At 41.0% G+C, this 16,235-nt stretch overlaps 1 protein-coding gene across 4 annotated transcripts in view; it reads right to left on the bottom strand.

The window, feature by feature from the left end:
- Positions 1-16,235, bottom strand: part of tmem255a (transmembrane protein 255A) — a 77,863-nt gene that overhangs the window by 46,381 nt on the left and 15,247 nt on the right. For all 4 annotated transcript variants that reach the window (XM_072595502.1, XM_072595504.1, XM_072595501.1 and 1 more), the window contains exon 4: positions 10,521-10,610. In XM_072595502.1, coding sequence (XP_072451603.1) covers positions 10,521-10,610 — 90 coding nt within the window. The remainder of the gene's footprint in view (positions 1-10,520; positions 10,611-16,235) is intronic.

The raw sequence follows: 16,235 nt of genomic DNA, 5'->3' as shown, positions 1-16,235 counted from the left end.
ATAATTAAAATCTGGGTTGGAGTGGCTTGCAGAAAATCCAAAGCGGTTTAATTTTCCTCATTATTCAAGTTGTAAGCTTGTTAGTTGTGAGGAACAGAAGTACTGTAAGTGACCAGAATACATGGCTAACAGATATGGACATGGTAAGGTAACTTCATTTACAAACTGATAACTGCTATGTACAGTCACAAATGGCCTCAAACCACCCATACATGATTCACATCTCTTTTTCAGATATAGCGAGTGAAATGGGCAATGGAAGTTAGAAAAAATGTCATTGTCCCTTTCTTCCTCCTCTATTTTAGATAATATAACACTTACTTTATTGAGCATTCCAAAATATTGGAGGACGCACTAGCGTATCAAAAATCACAAGCTTCTGGAGGATGCAACATACTCCAAGATCTCTCACAAAGTTAGCGACTATGTCTTCAGCACTTCAAGCTTCTTTTGTGAAAGTGGGTTTATTTCTAAGATCGGACAAATATGGAGCATGCAGTAGCAACAGATTAAGCTCCAAGACTGTGTCTTGCTGATCATCTAGTAATTTCCACAAATTATGAACTCATATTGAAGGTTGGTTTTAAAGTGGTCAGCTGTTTCAAAACTACCAGTCAGCTCGAGTGTTAAACTTAGGGTGGAATTTCCAATTGTCAGTACCCCCTGGATTGGTACAGCTCAATTTATGCTCTAAACTATAACTTCTGTTGATTATAGGGTAGCACAGGGGTTATCACTGCTGCATCACAGCTCCAGGGACCCAGGTTCAATTCCCACCTCTGGCAACTGACTGTATGGAGATTGCACATTCTCCCAGTGTCTGCATGGGTTTCCTCCGGGTGCTCTGGTTTCTTCCCACAATCAAACGATGTGCAGGTCAGGTGAATTGGTCATGCTAAATTGCCCATAGTATTCGGTAAATTAGTCAGGGGTAAATATAGGGTAGGGGAATGGGTCTGGGTGGGTTACTCTTCAGAGGGTCAGTGTGGACTTGTTGGGCCAAATGGCCTGTTTCCATACCATAGGGGATCTAATCAGAATGCAGCGTAATGCCAAATTCAGGAGAATCCTCTGTAGCACCAGTAAGATCATTGCAATTCCAGTCAGCTTATTATCTGGAAAAATTTAGGAAATGGATCTAGACTTCCACAATTTTATCTTGCATCGGACCTTACCATCAAAGAAGCAACTATTTCATCAAAGGGGTATAGTCTTAAAATGAAAGCTGAGATAGTTGGGGGGCAATATCAGACATCTTCACACAAAAAGACAGAAGAAGTCCTTAGAATGATTACCAGATTTCAGCTAAATGACCATCTTGCTAGCTTAGGAGAAAACTACAGATGTTTGCTGATTTGAGTTTTACAACCAGAGATAGAAACAGAGGCCTGAAAGAGCCATGGTGATGTTAAAGCAGATCCTAATAGTCAGGGCTGGAGAGCAGTCCTGAGGTGCTTAGAAGTCAATAAGAACACTCCAGAAGCAGAAAGCTGTGTGAGTATCAGAGAGGAAGACATCTTAAAAGGATGTTGAAGACATAAGTTTAGGGAACCCATGTGAAGTAAGTGAGTTAAGTCAGTAGTTTGATTTAAGGGTCTCAAGGAGAATTGTGAAATGAAGAAAGTAATATCGAGTGAATGTACAGCAAAGTGCCAAAACAAAACCATGCCAGTTGAGTGAGAAGCTTTAGCGTCAAGAAGAGTCACACTTCCCTCAGGTTTTAGTGTCTGTAAGGGTATTACTGGTACAAAAGGGATGGAAATCTCTTTCTGATGTTTGGAGTGAGATTACTCCAATGATTCGTGTATAGTGTCGTATAGTTTGTTCAGTTTTTCTTTTGCATAACACACTTGTATGTTCTCCTGTTAAAAGTATGTTGACAACCTCTTGTAAATATGTTCAGTTACTGACCTCCACAGTAATCAAAAAGTAAAACTAAAACTATAGTCTACCAAGGTAGCTTTCACTCTGAAATTGGACTTTTCCAATAAGATCACCAACTAGGCTTATAACATAACAAAAATCTTGTACAATTTACACCAAGAAATGGAACATGTTATACTTTTGAGCTCAGAAAGAGGATGATATTAGTTCTCAATACTTTTTCAAAGAAAACTCAAAGATGCTTTATAGATAAATGAAAAGCAAGAGGATAACAAAGAAAGCAAAAGGTCTATAAGAGACCAAAATAGACCAAGATGGGGAGATGATCTAGTCTAACTTCAGTGTTTATCCCACTCAACATTTCACACTTTCCTTAAGCCACAACATCTGTTCCTCATGACAAATGCAAGGTACCGAGGAACAGATGTTGTGGTTTAAGGAAAGTGTGAAATGTTGAGTGGGATAAACATAGTGAAGGAGGAAATATTAAAGAGGTTTGGAGCTTGTGTGAAATATATCCCAGGCTGCAAAGAGAAGGGACAAAATAGTGGAACCTGACCAATATAAGAAAATAAGACACAGGAGCAGAAATTAGGCCATTCAGCCCATCAAGTCTGCTCCGCTATTCAATCATGGCCGATACGTTTCCTTACCCCATTCTCCTGCTTTTTCCCCCGTAACCCTTGATCCCCTTGACAATAAAGAACCTATCTATCTCAGCCTTAAATATACTCAGTGAACTGACTTCACCAGCCTTCTGTGGCAACGAATTCCATAGATTCACTACTCTCTGGCTGAAGAAGTTTCTCCTTATCTCCATTCGAAAAGGTCTTCCCTTTACTCTGAGGCTGTCCCTTTGGGACATAGTTACTCCTACCAAAGGAAACACCTTCCCAAAATCCACTCTGTCCAGGCCATTCAGTATTCTGTATGTTTCATTTAGATCCTCCTTCATCCTTCTAAACGCCACTGAATATAGACTTAGAGACCTCAAACATTCCTTAAATGTTAAGCTGTTCATTCCTGGGACCATTCTCGTGAATCTCTTCTGAACGTGCTCCAGAGCCAATACGTCATTCTTGAGATGTGGGGCCCAAAACTGTGCACAATACTCCAAATGTGGTCTGACCAGAGCCTTACAGAGCCTCAGAAGTACATCCCTGCTTTTATATTCAAGTCCTCTCAAAATAGATGCCATCATTGCATTTGCCTTCCGAATTACTGACTCAGCCTGCAAGTTTACCTTGAGAGAATCCTGGACTAGAAATTCCAAGTCTCTTTGCACTTCAGACTTCTGAATTTTCTCCTCATTTAGGAAATAGTCCATGCCTCTATTCTTCCTACCAAAGTGCATGACCTCACACTTGCTCAGTTGCAGGCATGGTGCTTGAGGACTATTTGTGTTATCCATTTGGTTAAATGGGGAGATGACCTAGTCTAACTTCAGTGTTTATTGGAAAAAAATCTGAGGGACTGTATTACTCACCATTCAGAAAGTCACAGATTAATCAAAAATAATTAGTACGGATTTAATAAGGGAAGGTCACATCTAATGGTGTTGATTTTTTTTGCATAAAGAGTGATGAGGGTTGTACAATTCTTATGGTCAGCACAGATTCAATCAAATTTTTTGACAAGGTCCGAGATGACAGGCTGGTCAAAAGAGTAAAAGCCTATATGGGTGGAGGAAAAGTGGCAAGTTGGATCCAAAATTATAGGAAGTAACGAGTAACAGTCAATGGGCATTTTTGGGAGTGGATATTAATGTTTGAGATTTCAGCATAGGAGACATAATTTGAATGTTTGCAGACGATTTTTAAAAATGACTATGATTTAATGAGGCAGAAAATTACAGTAAAATAAAACAAAGAACTGCCGATGTTGAAGATCCGAAACAAATGAAAACAGAAACAGACGGAGAAACTCAGCAGGTCTGGCAACATCTGTGGAGAGAAAGCAGAGTTAACATCGAGTCCACTGACCCTTATTCAGCAATTGTTTTTGTTTGTATCAGAAAAACCTATAGGAAGGTACCAACGGTCAGCACAGCAAAGAAATGGCAAATGGAATTCAGAGAAGAATAAGGTAACTCATTAGGGAGGATAAACAAGGCAAGAGAATATACAGCAAGTGGTTGGATACTGAGAAGTTGAGGAGCTGATTGCACGTACACAAATCCTGGAAGGTTATGCCAGGTAAACATGCTGGTTATGAAGGCCTACAGAATTATTTCATTCATTGGAGGAGCGATAGAGTTTCAAAGCAGGGAAGTTATGCTATCAAACAAATTAGGCCACATCTAGAGTACTGTGTCCAGTTCTGATCACATTGTAGGGAAGATACGTGAAAGACAGTACAGAGTTTTACGATAGACTACAGAAGTTGAGTCTTTTTCTTCAGAATGTAAATCCTTTTTCTTCAGAATGAAAGGAGATAAACTGAGGTGCACAAAAATGATTCAGACAGCTGTCAGTAAATGTCAGGTGATATACTTCGATGAAAAATAAGTTATACTTGGAATGGAGAAAGAACTATGTAATGTACAACCAAAGGATTTGAAAGCTCAGAGTCACAACACACTAAAAAAAAAGCATCCCAAATTGCTAAGGCCATTTAAAAATGCACTCAAGGAACACCAGTCATAGAGATGTACAGCACGGAAACAGACCCTTCGGTCCAACACGTCCATGCGGACCAGATATCCCAACCCAATCTAATCCCACCTGCCAGCACCCGGCCCATATCCCTCCCAACCTTTCCTATTCATATATCCCTCCAGATACCTTAAAATGTCTCAATTGTACCAGCATCCCACCACTTCCTCTGGCAGCTCATTCCAGACACGTACCGCCCTCTGTGTGAAAACGTTGTCCCTCAGGTCTCTTTTATATCTTTCCCCTCTCACCCTAAACCTAAGCCTTCTAGTTCTGGACTCCCCCACCCCAGGGAAACGACTTTGTCTATTTATCCTATCCATGCCCCTCATCATTTTATAAATCCCTATAAAGGTCAGCCCTTGGCCTCCGACGCTCCCAGGAAAACAGCCCCAGCCTGTTCAGCCTCTCCCTATAACACACATCTTCCAACACTGGCAACATCCATGTAAATCTTTTCTGAACCATTTCAAGTTTCATAACAACTTTCCGATAGAAAGAAGACCAGAACTGCATGCAATATTCCAACAGTGGCCTAACCAATGTCCTGTACAGCTGCAACATGACCTCCCAACTCCTGTACTCAATACTCTGACCAATAAAGGAAAGCGTACCAAACGCCTTCTTCACTATCCTATCTACCTGCGACTCCACTTTCAAGGAGCTATGTACGTGCACTCCAAGGTCTCTTTGTTCAGCAACACCCCTGAGGACCTTACCATTAAGTGTATAAGTCCTATTAAAATTTGCTTTCACAAAATGCAGCACCTCACATTTATCTAGATTAAACTCCATCTGCCACTTCTCAGCCCATTGGCCCATCTGATCAAGATCCCGTTGTAATCTAAGGTGACCTTCTTTACTGTCCACTACACCTCCAATTTTGGTGTCATAAGCAAATTTACTAACTATATCTTATGCTCACATCCAAATAATTTTTCTAAATGCCCAAAAGTAGAGGGTCCAGCACCGATCCTTGTGGCATTCCACTGGTCACAGGCCTACTGTCTGAAAACAATCCTCCACCACCACCTTCTGTCTTCTACCTTTGAGCCATTTCTGTATGCAAATGGTGAGTTCTCCCTGTATTATAGAGTCGTAGAGTCAGAGATGTACAGACATTCTGTCCAACATGTCCATGCCAACCAGATATCCCAACCCAATCTAGTCCCACCTGCCAGCACCCGGCCCATATCCCTCCAGACCCTTCCTGTTCATATACCCATCCAAATGCCTCTTAAATGTTGCAATTGTACCAGCCACCATCATTTCCTCTGGCAGCTCATTCTATACAGGTACCACCCTCTGTGTGAAAACGTTGCCCCAAAGTCTCTTTTATATCTTTCTCCTTTCACCCTAAACCTATGCCCTCGAGTTCTGAACTCCCCGACCCCAGGAAAAAGACTCTGCCTACTTACCCTATCCGTGCCCCTCATAATTTTGTAAATCTCTATAACGTCACCCCTCAGCCTCCGACGCTCCAGGGAAAACAGACCCAGCCTGTTCAGCCGCTCCCTAAAGCTCAAATCCTCCAACCCTGGCAACACCCTTGTAAATCTCTCTGAACCCTTTCAGGTTTCACAACATCTTTGCAATGGGAAGGAAACCAGAAGAATTGCATGCAATATTCCAACAGTGGCCTAACCAATGTCCTGTATAGCCGCAACATGACCTCCCAACCCCTATACTCAATACTCTGACCAATAAAAGGAAAGCATATCAAACGTCTTCTTCACTATCCTATCTACCTGTGATTTCACTTTCAAGGAGCTGTGAACCTGCACTCCAAGGTCTCTTTGTTCAGCAACACTCCCTAGGACCTTACCATTAAGGCGTATAAGTCCTGCTAAGATTTGCTTTCCCAAAAAAGCAGCACCTCGCCTTTATCTGAATTAAACTCCATCTGCCACTTCTCAGCCCATTGGCCCATCTGATCAAGATCCTGTTGTAATCTGATGTAACCCTCTTCTCTGTCCACTGCACCTCCAATTTTGGTATCATCTGCAAAAAAAATTGCAAAAACTGTACCTCTTATGCTCGCATCCAAATCATTTATGTAAATGATAAAAAGTAGAGGACCCAGCACCGATCCTTGTGGCACTCCACTGGTCACAGGCCTCCAGTCTGAAAAACAATACTCCACCACCACCCTCTGTCTTCTACCTTTGAGCCAGTTCTGTATCCAAATGCCTAGTTCTCCCTGTATTCCATGAGATCTAACCTTGCTAATCAGTCTCCCATGGGGAACTTTGTCGAACACCTTATTGAAGTCCATTTAGATCACATCTGCTGCTCTGCCCTCATCAATCCTCTTTGTTACTTCTTCAAAAAGCTCAATCAAGTTTGTGAGACATGATTTCCCATGCACAAAGCCATGTTGACTATCCCTAATCAGTCCTTGCCTTTCCAAATACATGTATATGCTGTCCCTCAGGATTCCCTCCAACAACTTGCCCATCACCAAGGTCAGGCTCACCGGTCTATAGTTCCCTGGCTTGTCTTTACCGCCTTGCTAAGCGGTTTCGCATGGGGAACCTTGTCGAACGCCTTACTGAAGTCCATATAGATCACATCTACTACTCTGCCCTCATCAATCCTCTTTGTTACCTCTTCAAAAAACTTAATCAAGTTTGTGAGACATGATGGTAATCCAAGATGGAGGACAGGAAAAATTTCTGGCTGTAACAGCTGTTCCTTTTTGGAGGTTTTTTTAAATATATCAAATGGCAAAATGTTTAGAATATTAAAATACAGATTCAGAAGTGAATCTAAACAAACCTTTAGCAAGACCACAATTAGAGTGTTACATGGGAAGGATGCTGATATCAGAGAGGGGGTTTGGTTGAGATTCACTAGGGTGCTGGCTGGCAGGCGCTATTGATATGGGCACCGGAGTGGAGCAACTTAAATGCTTTTCTCTGTATTTTTTGCAAAAATACAAGGGACAGTAAATTATTATTCTACAAATATGAAGATTCAAAAATATTTGGTAATTTTTTACAAGAAAAGGGACAATTTGAAGAAGGTGTTTCAAATTATGAAAATGTAAGGGAGGGACTAATATAGATGGAAAGTAGCTTTGCAGTGACTGAAGGTTCTAAACAAAAGAGACAAAATAAAGAAGATTAAATTGAAGTATTTCAGACAAAGAAGAGGGAAAATGGCCGTTTACACATAGGAGTGTGAGGCACCTTGAAATGGAAGCACAGACCATGACAACTTTACGTATTGATAATTGGGGGGGGCTAGAAAAGAACATGGCAGGAGCTTAGGGTTATGCTGCTTGTGTGGAACATAATCACTAAGGAGTAAGGGCCTGTAATGGAGCTACCATTTTTAGGAAATCCAATCCAAAAAAAGGAAGAGTACCTGAAGCTTTCATGAATACTGTGCAATGGAACTTCAAGACTGACAAAAAGAGTATTTCGCTATTGCTTTCTTCTCAATCCAAAGACACATTCAGCCCAATAAATAGCCTACCTATGCCTGGACATTAACTCAAAACCTTCAATTTTGGCATAGGGAGAAGCTGAATAGGCTGGAGCTATTTTCCCTGGAGCATCAAAGATGAAGGGTGATCTTATTGAGGTTTATAAAATCATGAGGGGCATGGAGAAGATGAATAGCCAACATCTTTTCCCCAGGGTAGGGGAGTCCAAACGTAGAGGGCATAGATTTAAGGTGAGAGGAGAAAGATATAGAATGGACCTATATGGCAACTTTTTCATGCAGAGGGTGATGCCTGTATGGAATTAACTGCCAGAGAACGTGGTGGAGGCTGATACAATTACAACATTTAAAAGGCATCTGAATGAGTACAAGAAGAGGATGAGTTTAGTGGGATATGGGCCAAACGCTGACAAATGGGACCAAATGTAGGATATCTGGTCAGCATGGACGAGTAGGACCGAAGGGTGTGTTTCTGTGCCATACATCTCTGACTCTATGAGAAGCCATTTCTCCAATGATATTGAATTTAGCTGAGGTTAGGATTCAAAAGGTGACATTACGAGTGGAAACTCAGATTACTGCTAAAGATTTGAGAGCCATCATTTAAAAAAAAAATGAGAATGTAAGCATTGCAGGTAAAGTCAGCATCTGTAACTTATTGCCAGAAACTGAACGGCTTGCTTAACCATTTCTGAATGCTGTTAAGAGTCAGTCACATTGCTGTGGCTCTGGAGACACATATGGGTCAGACCAGGAAGTTACATTGTCTAAAGGGCATTCACAACCAGATGGCTTTTTAAATGACAAAAAAAAGTGATAGTTTCATGGCCAACATCATCGAGGTTAGCTCTCAATCCATACATTTCATTAATTTTGTTTCATTCACTTGTGAGTCATGCTTGTCACTGGCTGGCTAGCACTAATTGAATTTAACTTTCACCAGTTGCCATGGTGAGATTTGAACGCATCCACCAGAGTATTAGGCTGGGCCTGTGAAGTTACCAGCTCAACTACATTACCATTATTCCAGCATTTCCCTTCAGTGAGCAGTTTGTTAATTGACCTTCCTGCAACTGTATTAATGGCCCTTTGTAAAAAGCAAAGCAAGTTTCGCCTTTAAAATGAAGTGACTAAGTAGGTGAATAATCATTGGACAGTACTTGAATGAAGGGATCCACTTTTTGTTCAGAAGACAAACTGTTCAACTTAAAAGATTAAAAAGAACTAATTTAGAATAAAATAACAGAAAAGAGTGAATGTCCATACAACAGATTCATAAAAGCAGAATTTTGAAAGTCTCTGTTTGGGCTCAGAAATAAAATTGTGCATGTGCAAAAGGCAGAATACAACCACAGAATACTTACCCTAGACTTCTTCATTTCCATAATTTACATGAAAAAAAACAAATCAAGAGCAGGAGTAGGCCACTCAGTCACTCTAGCCTGCTCTACCATTCAATAAAATAGTGGCTGATCGGAGTGTAACTTCAAATCCAAATTCTTGCCTATCCCTGATAATCTTTCACCCTGTTGGTCCACAAGAATCTAAACATATCTGGCTCAAAAAAAATACTTCCAGGACTCTGCTTCTACCACCCTTTCAGGGAGAAAGTTCCAAAGTGTCACGACCCTTGAAGAATAAATTTGCCTCATCTTTGTTTCAAAAGTTAAAAATCACACAACACTATGTTATGGTCCAATAGATTTATTTGGAAGTACAAGCTTTTGGAGCGCTGCCCCTTCATCAGGTAGCTACCTGATGAATGAGCAGCACTCCAAAAGCTAGTGCTTGTAAACAAACCTGTTGGACTATAATCTGGTGTTGTGCAATGTTTTAACTTTGTCCACCGTCGTCCAACACTGGCACCTTCACACCTTTATTTCAAATGAGCAGCCCCAGATTTTGAAACAGCTAACTGCTCAGTTCTATATTCCTCAAGAAGGGGAGACATCCATCCTCTCAAGAGCCTTCAGGATTTTGTACGTTTCAATCAACTTGCAACTTATTCTTCAAAACTCTGGCAAATACAAGCCAAACCTATCCAACCTTTCCTTGCAAGACAACCCGCTCGTTCCAAGTATTTGTTTAGTTCACCTCTTCTGAACTGCCTCCAAAGCATTTATATGCTTCCTTAAATATGGTGAGCAAGAATGTGCCTAATATTCCAGTGGGGGTCGATCAGAGCCTTGTATAATTGAAGCATAATCTCCATACTTTTGTATTCAATTCCCATTTATCTCCATCTCGTCTACAAATTACCACCAGAAATGCTGCACAAACCACGCATTCCTGGAACAAGACTCTCTCAAGTAATCCTGTAAATTTGGAAATATACATGTATTATGTAAAGTTATTTTTTCTGGTGATTGTCCTTATGAATTCATGTTAGGATTCTTCAGCAGTAAGTGCCTAAAGATCATTAGAAGACAGATATGTTTCAAGTGCTTTAAACACAAGATATTATGGAAGCAAACACTGGTAACAATGCATCTCTTTGGCAAAACAACACCAGTAGAAAGAAATTATACTCACGATGTGTCTGGCAGCAAATACACCATCTACAATGGCACAACAGAAAGATGCTACTACACCAAAACTGATGAACACGATCGATGCCACCAGCTACAAAACAGAACGTACATTATTACACAAAAAAAAAATCCCTGCCTGGGTAGAACATTCAAATACTAAAACAACTTTTATGCTTTGTTTTGGAAAACACAACGAAATGGATTGCATGACCATTTGAAACACTGCCTTGAATACACTGAAAAAAAAGTTAACCATTTCAGTAGTTAGGTGAAAAGAAAGGGGACCACAAATGGGGACATTGCCAATCAAATGATCTGTGACATTGTATGTATTTCAATAAATGCCATTTGTAACTTGTGCTCAAACAGACAATGCATGTGTAAAATTATTAATCTGATAAATTGTAGATACACTGACAATGTTGTTAGGAAGGAGATTACAGGAATTTGACCTAATGACAAGTGAAGGAGAAGCAATATTTTTCCAAGTCAGGATGGTGAGTGGCTTGGAGGGAAACTTACAGGTGGTGGTGTTCCTGGATATTTGTTGTCTTTGTTCTTCTGGACATGTCATGGGGTTAGAAGACACTGAGGGAGCCTTGCTAAGTTATTGCATTGCATTCCTGTAAATGGTACACACTGCGGCCATTGTCCATCATTATTGGAGTGAGTGAATGTAAACATATTCAATGGCACATGAATCAAATGGAGTGCTTTGTCCTGGCTGGTGCTGACTCTCTTGAATGTTGTTGGAGCTACAGTCTCCAGGCAAATGGAGAGTATTCCATCTCAGTCCCGATTTGTGCCTTTAGATGGTGACAGACTTTACAAAGCTGAGATGTGAGAGTTGCTCGTCACATAATCCCCAGCCTCTGAGCTGCTCTTGAAGTGAAAATATTTATATGGCTGGTCCAGTTCAGTTTCTAGTCAATGGAAACCCCCAGGAGATTGATAGTGGCAGATTCAGTGACAGCAAAGCCATTAAATACCAAGGAGTGAGGGTTTGATTCTCCCTTCTTGGAAACAGTCATTGCCTGGCACTTAAGTGATTTGAATATTACGTGTCCCTTTTCAGCCCAAGCCTGAATGTTATACAGGTGTTGCTGTATGACAGCATGGACTACTTCAGTATTTGAGGAGTGGTAAAGGGTCCAAACATCCCCCACATCTGTTCATACGATGGAGGAAAGGCCATTCAGACCAATGCACCAATGCCAGATCTTTGAAGAGGAGATTTATCCAATTAGCCCTACTGCTTCAGAATAATCCTGCAAATGTTCCCTTACAGTCAACTTAAGGCAGATACTTTCAAGAATAGTGTGAAAGCACAAAATTCTAAGTGTTTAGAGCATAAAGCTGTACTCCTTAAATCAATGATTAGTTCTAAGACTGGAATCTATCAAATATCTGTGTTATCTACACTCAGCCCATTTCCAACATTTGGTGGCGGCAGTTCAATTGAGGCATTTAAGATAGCAGTGGTAATTATTTGAATAGAAGTGATGTGCGGAAAAGACAGGAGATTGGCACTGAGTAACAGAATCAGTGCAAGCACAATGGGCTGAATGGCCTGCTTCCATGCCATAACAATTCTGTGACTTAGTGTTCTGCGCTTGAACTATCAGTCGGTGAAGAGATCCCTCGCACAGGTCGTTATCATGGTCGGGACAGATTAAGTTACCTAATGCACAATCAACAGAATTAAATCAGAAAGCAGCACTTATTCTGAATGAACGGACTGTCTCGACAGCCAGATAAATACATCGAAAACAAAGACATACAGACAGCTACATTTGACTCAAAAGTATTTGGCATGACCAAAAGTTGTATTATCTTCAAATGGAAAAGTCTCTGGTTGTGACTTGTAGTAATGCTACAGCAGTGTAATTGATGATAAATTGATCTGAATTGCTAATTCCGTTTCTCTCTCCACAGATACCACCACACCTGAGTATTTCCAGTTTATATTTCAGACTTCCAACATCTGTAGTACTTTGCTTTTGTCAAGGGAGTATTAGCCTGGTACAAACAGCAATGATTGAGACGAGGTTACATAATTTATACTGTTTCTAATTCACCTTGAAGTGAAGCCTAATGGCTTAACTATTACCTCAGCGTCCACATGAGGACCTTAAGTTCACCACTTAACCTAATGGATTTAAAGAGGCTATGTTTGAATCTTGGAGAAGTTCCAGTCCTTGATTTCATACCTTACTTTGCACTAATCGGTGCAAGTATTTAAAAGGGGTTAGTTGTGTGCGCATGGAACGACCATGTCCGAAAGCTCTGCATTTATAATGAGCGAACAGCTAATCAGGGCAGAACCAGAGAGAGGAGTATTACCACATCCACAAGACATAGAGGGAAAGAAACGTGGTTCGTAAACCAAAAAGATCAAATCTTCACTGGTCTATCGATGTGTTATCAATGAAAAACAAAAATCAACCTTGTTCTTGGCCTTCTATTAATTCTGATCATATATAATTTCCTCCAAAAGAAGAGGGCATGGCCTAGTGGTATTATCGCTGGACTGTTAATCCAGAGACCCAGGTAATGTTCCAGGGAGCTGGGTTCATATCCCTCCATGGCAGATGGTGGAATTTGTATTTAATAAAAATCTGGAATTATAAGTCTAATGATGACTATGAAGCATCTGTCTGGGGTGGGGGGTGGAGGGTGGGGGGGAGAAAAAAGAACCCATCTGGTTCATTAATGTCTTTTAGGGAAGGAAACTGCCATCCTTATCTGGTCTGGACTGCATGTGATTCGAGACCCACAACAATGTAATTAACTCTTAACTGCTCTCTGGGATGGACAATGAATGCTTGCCTAGCCAGCGATGCACTTATCCTGTAAATGAATCAAAACAAAAAAAGTCCTCTGAAGTGCATTTTTACTTAGTTGATTGTGACACTGATATCCTCCAAATGGGTTCATTGTCAAACCCTCTCTTTTACCATTTTATCAGAAAGGGTTCCATTAGGATAGCAGGCACCATGGACAATGAAAGTGTATTTGTCTCAGGAATACTAAGGGAACATTGAGTCATAGTTTGATGCATGTTATTGCTGCACCATGGAGGTCTGAAAATAATTTAGTGAACATGACAAAAGTACTGGATTGTGTGGCTTCTATTAGGACCTCCGTTAAGTGCATGGCAGGTGCAAATTTAATTTGATTAAGTTATGAAGACCATAGGCATCAGTGCTGCACAGAGATATGTGTAAATGCAAATCTTTGGGCCAGATGTGATAATAGGGAGATTGCAGCACACTTGATAGGGATTCCTGTTGATGAGTTACACTAATTGCCCAGAGGGCAGTTAAGAGTTAACCACATTGCTGTGGGTCTGGAGTCACACGTGGGCCAGACCAGGTGAGGACGACACATTCCTTCCCTAAAGGGCAGTGAACCAGATAGGTTGTTTCCCCTCAACAATCAACAATGGATTCATGGTCATCATTAGACTCTTATTTCCAGATTTTACTGAGTTCAAGTTACACCATCTACCATGGTGGGATTCGAACCCACATCCCCAGAACATTACCTGGGTCTCTGGATTAACAGTCTAGAGGTAAGGCCACTAGGCTATTGCCTTTCCAAATGTTAGATAAATCCAGTACTGGGTTGAATAAAATCCAGTATTTAATTAATGTCACATAAATGTCTCTGAATATCCCTTGCTTTGTTGGAAATGTTGCTGGGAAGCTTGCCAACAGTGCATAGAAGGCAAAATGCTAATGGTGTGATGGAATATTCCACATTTGTGTCGATGAGTGCAGCTCCAATACTCAAGCTGCCTGACACCATCCTGGACAAAGCAGCCCACTTGACTGGCACTACATCCACAAACAACCAATCCCTCCACCACCGAAGCTCAGTAGCAGTGTGTAATATTTAGAGTGCACTGCAGAAATTCACCAATAGTCCAGCTACAGCACCTTCCAAACTCATGACCTTTACCATTTAGAAGGGCAAGAACAGAGGATACATGGGAACACTACCACCTGCAAATTCCCCTCCCAGCCACTTCACCACCTTAATTGTAAATATTATTATCATTCCTCCAGTGTCCTTTGCGGGGTTGGGGACGTCTGGGATTCCCCACAACAGCTTAATGGACCTACCTACAGCAGTCATTTGCATTGAATTAAGGCGGCAGCTCACTATCACTTTCTGCAGGGTAGTTAGGAACTGGCAATAAATCCTGAAACAGCCAGCAATGCCCTTGTTCTACTAGCAAACCTTTTAAAAAAAAACAACAGTATTGAAAACCACTGCGATGCTACATCATCATATAGTGTAGGTTCTGAACTTATCCATACAACACAATTGATTCCGTGAGAATTTAAACTGTGGATTCACCTGCAAATCACAGGTTTAATCGGTGTGACTCTTTAAATGTCACTGATAGGAACAGCCAAAGTTGGGTTTCATCAGACAGTTGCCCAGACACTACTGAACTTATCAGTATCAAATATGGGAGACAAGCAGGCATTGCCTGGAGGAGCAGCGAGCAACAATGTGAGCAATTTAACTCAGCCCAAGGCCTGAAGCAGCAGTGAGTGTATGACTGGGATTGGGAGGCTTTCAGGAAACAATGGCTTGGGGAGGAGAGAAATGACAGTCGAGCTGGGCTAGATGGATAACTGAGTGAATGAATAATTGGGGACTGGGTGAATGGGAAGATAGTAGGTGAGTGACTTGGCAGATTGCTGTGTGGGTGAGTGACTGGGGCATTCGTGAGTGGGTCACAGTGGGGCAGTTGTGTGAGTGAAAGCACAGGAAAACCACTTCCATGTGAATTCCACCAAATTGTGGGTGCCCCATCAGAGGCAAACCAAGGTCAGTGTTAATTAAACTCAACTCCTGCCCCCCTCCGTCTGACTGGCCCGAGTATTTCCTCTCTGTGTAGCTGCTTCTTAAACAAAAAGAATTTGGTTAGTTACCTCTGTTGCTTAGCGTTTTAAAAAATGGACAGTTCTTTAATTAATTGGTCATTTTAATCATTGCTTTATTGCTTTCAATTTTGCTTTCTGAAGTTAATGTTTACTGTTGTGGTAAATTTTCTGAAATTAGCTTGTTTTCCACATGTTCCCTCCCGCCCCAGCTCACCAAGTGAAAGAAAGATTGAAATGTGGAAAGTTTGGGCAATTCTGTCCTGAAAAACAATTACAAATTGAAGGAATGAGATTTTACATTTGTAAAAGTTATTTTTAATTCGGTTCCACTAAGGTGATTTGGCAGTAGTTAACATAAATCTATCATTTAATGGGTACGTAACACTGAAATGTATACTAGTAATTACAAAAGTTTACACATCGAAGATTTTGCTGCAGAAATTTCACACTGTTCAATGTATTGGAATATCATGTCAGAAAAGGAAGTACTGTCTTTGTACAGCTTCCAAAATGGCTTCTGTTTATTTGTCACTCAGTCACTGGCTGGGCCAGCAAACATTGCCCACTTTTTGATGCTTGAGTAAAAGTGTTTCCTTCTTGAACCACTGCCATCTATGGGGTGCAGAGACACTAGTGCTGCTCATGAGGAAGTTCCAGAGTTTTTACCCAGTGTCAATGAAGGAGTGGTGATGTATTTACAAGTCAGGATGGTGCTTGGCTTGGAAGGGAACTTACAGGTGGTGGTGTTCCCATTTACTTGCTGCCCTTGTCCTCCTAAGCACAAGATGTCATGGGTTTGGAAGATGCTGTTCAAG

This window comes from Chiloscyllium punctatum, chromosome 25, assembly GCF_047496795.1.
Source record: "Chiloscyllium punctatum isolate Juve2018m chromosome 25, sChiPun1.3, whole genome shotgun sequence".
NCBI lineage: Eukaryota > Metazoa > Chordata > Chondrichthyes > Orectolobiformes > Hemiscylliidae > Chiloscyllium > Chiloscyllium punctatum.
This window is presented reverse-complemented; position numbering and strand designations above follow the sequence as displayed.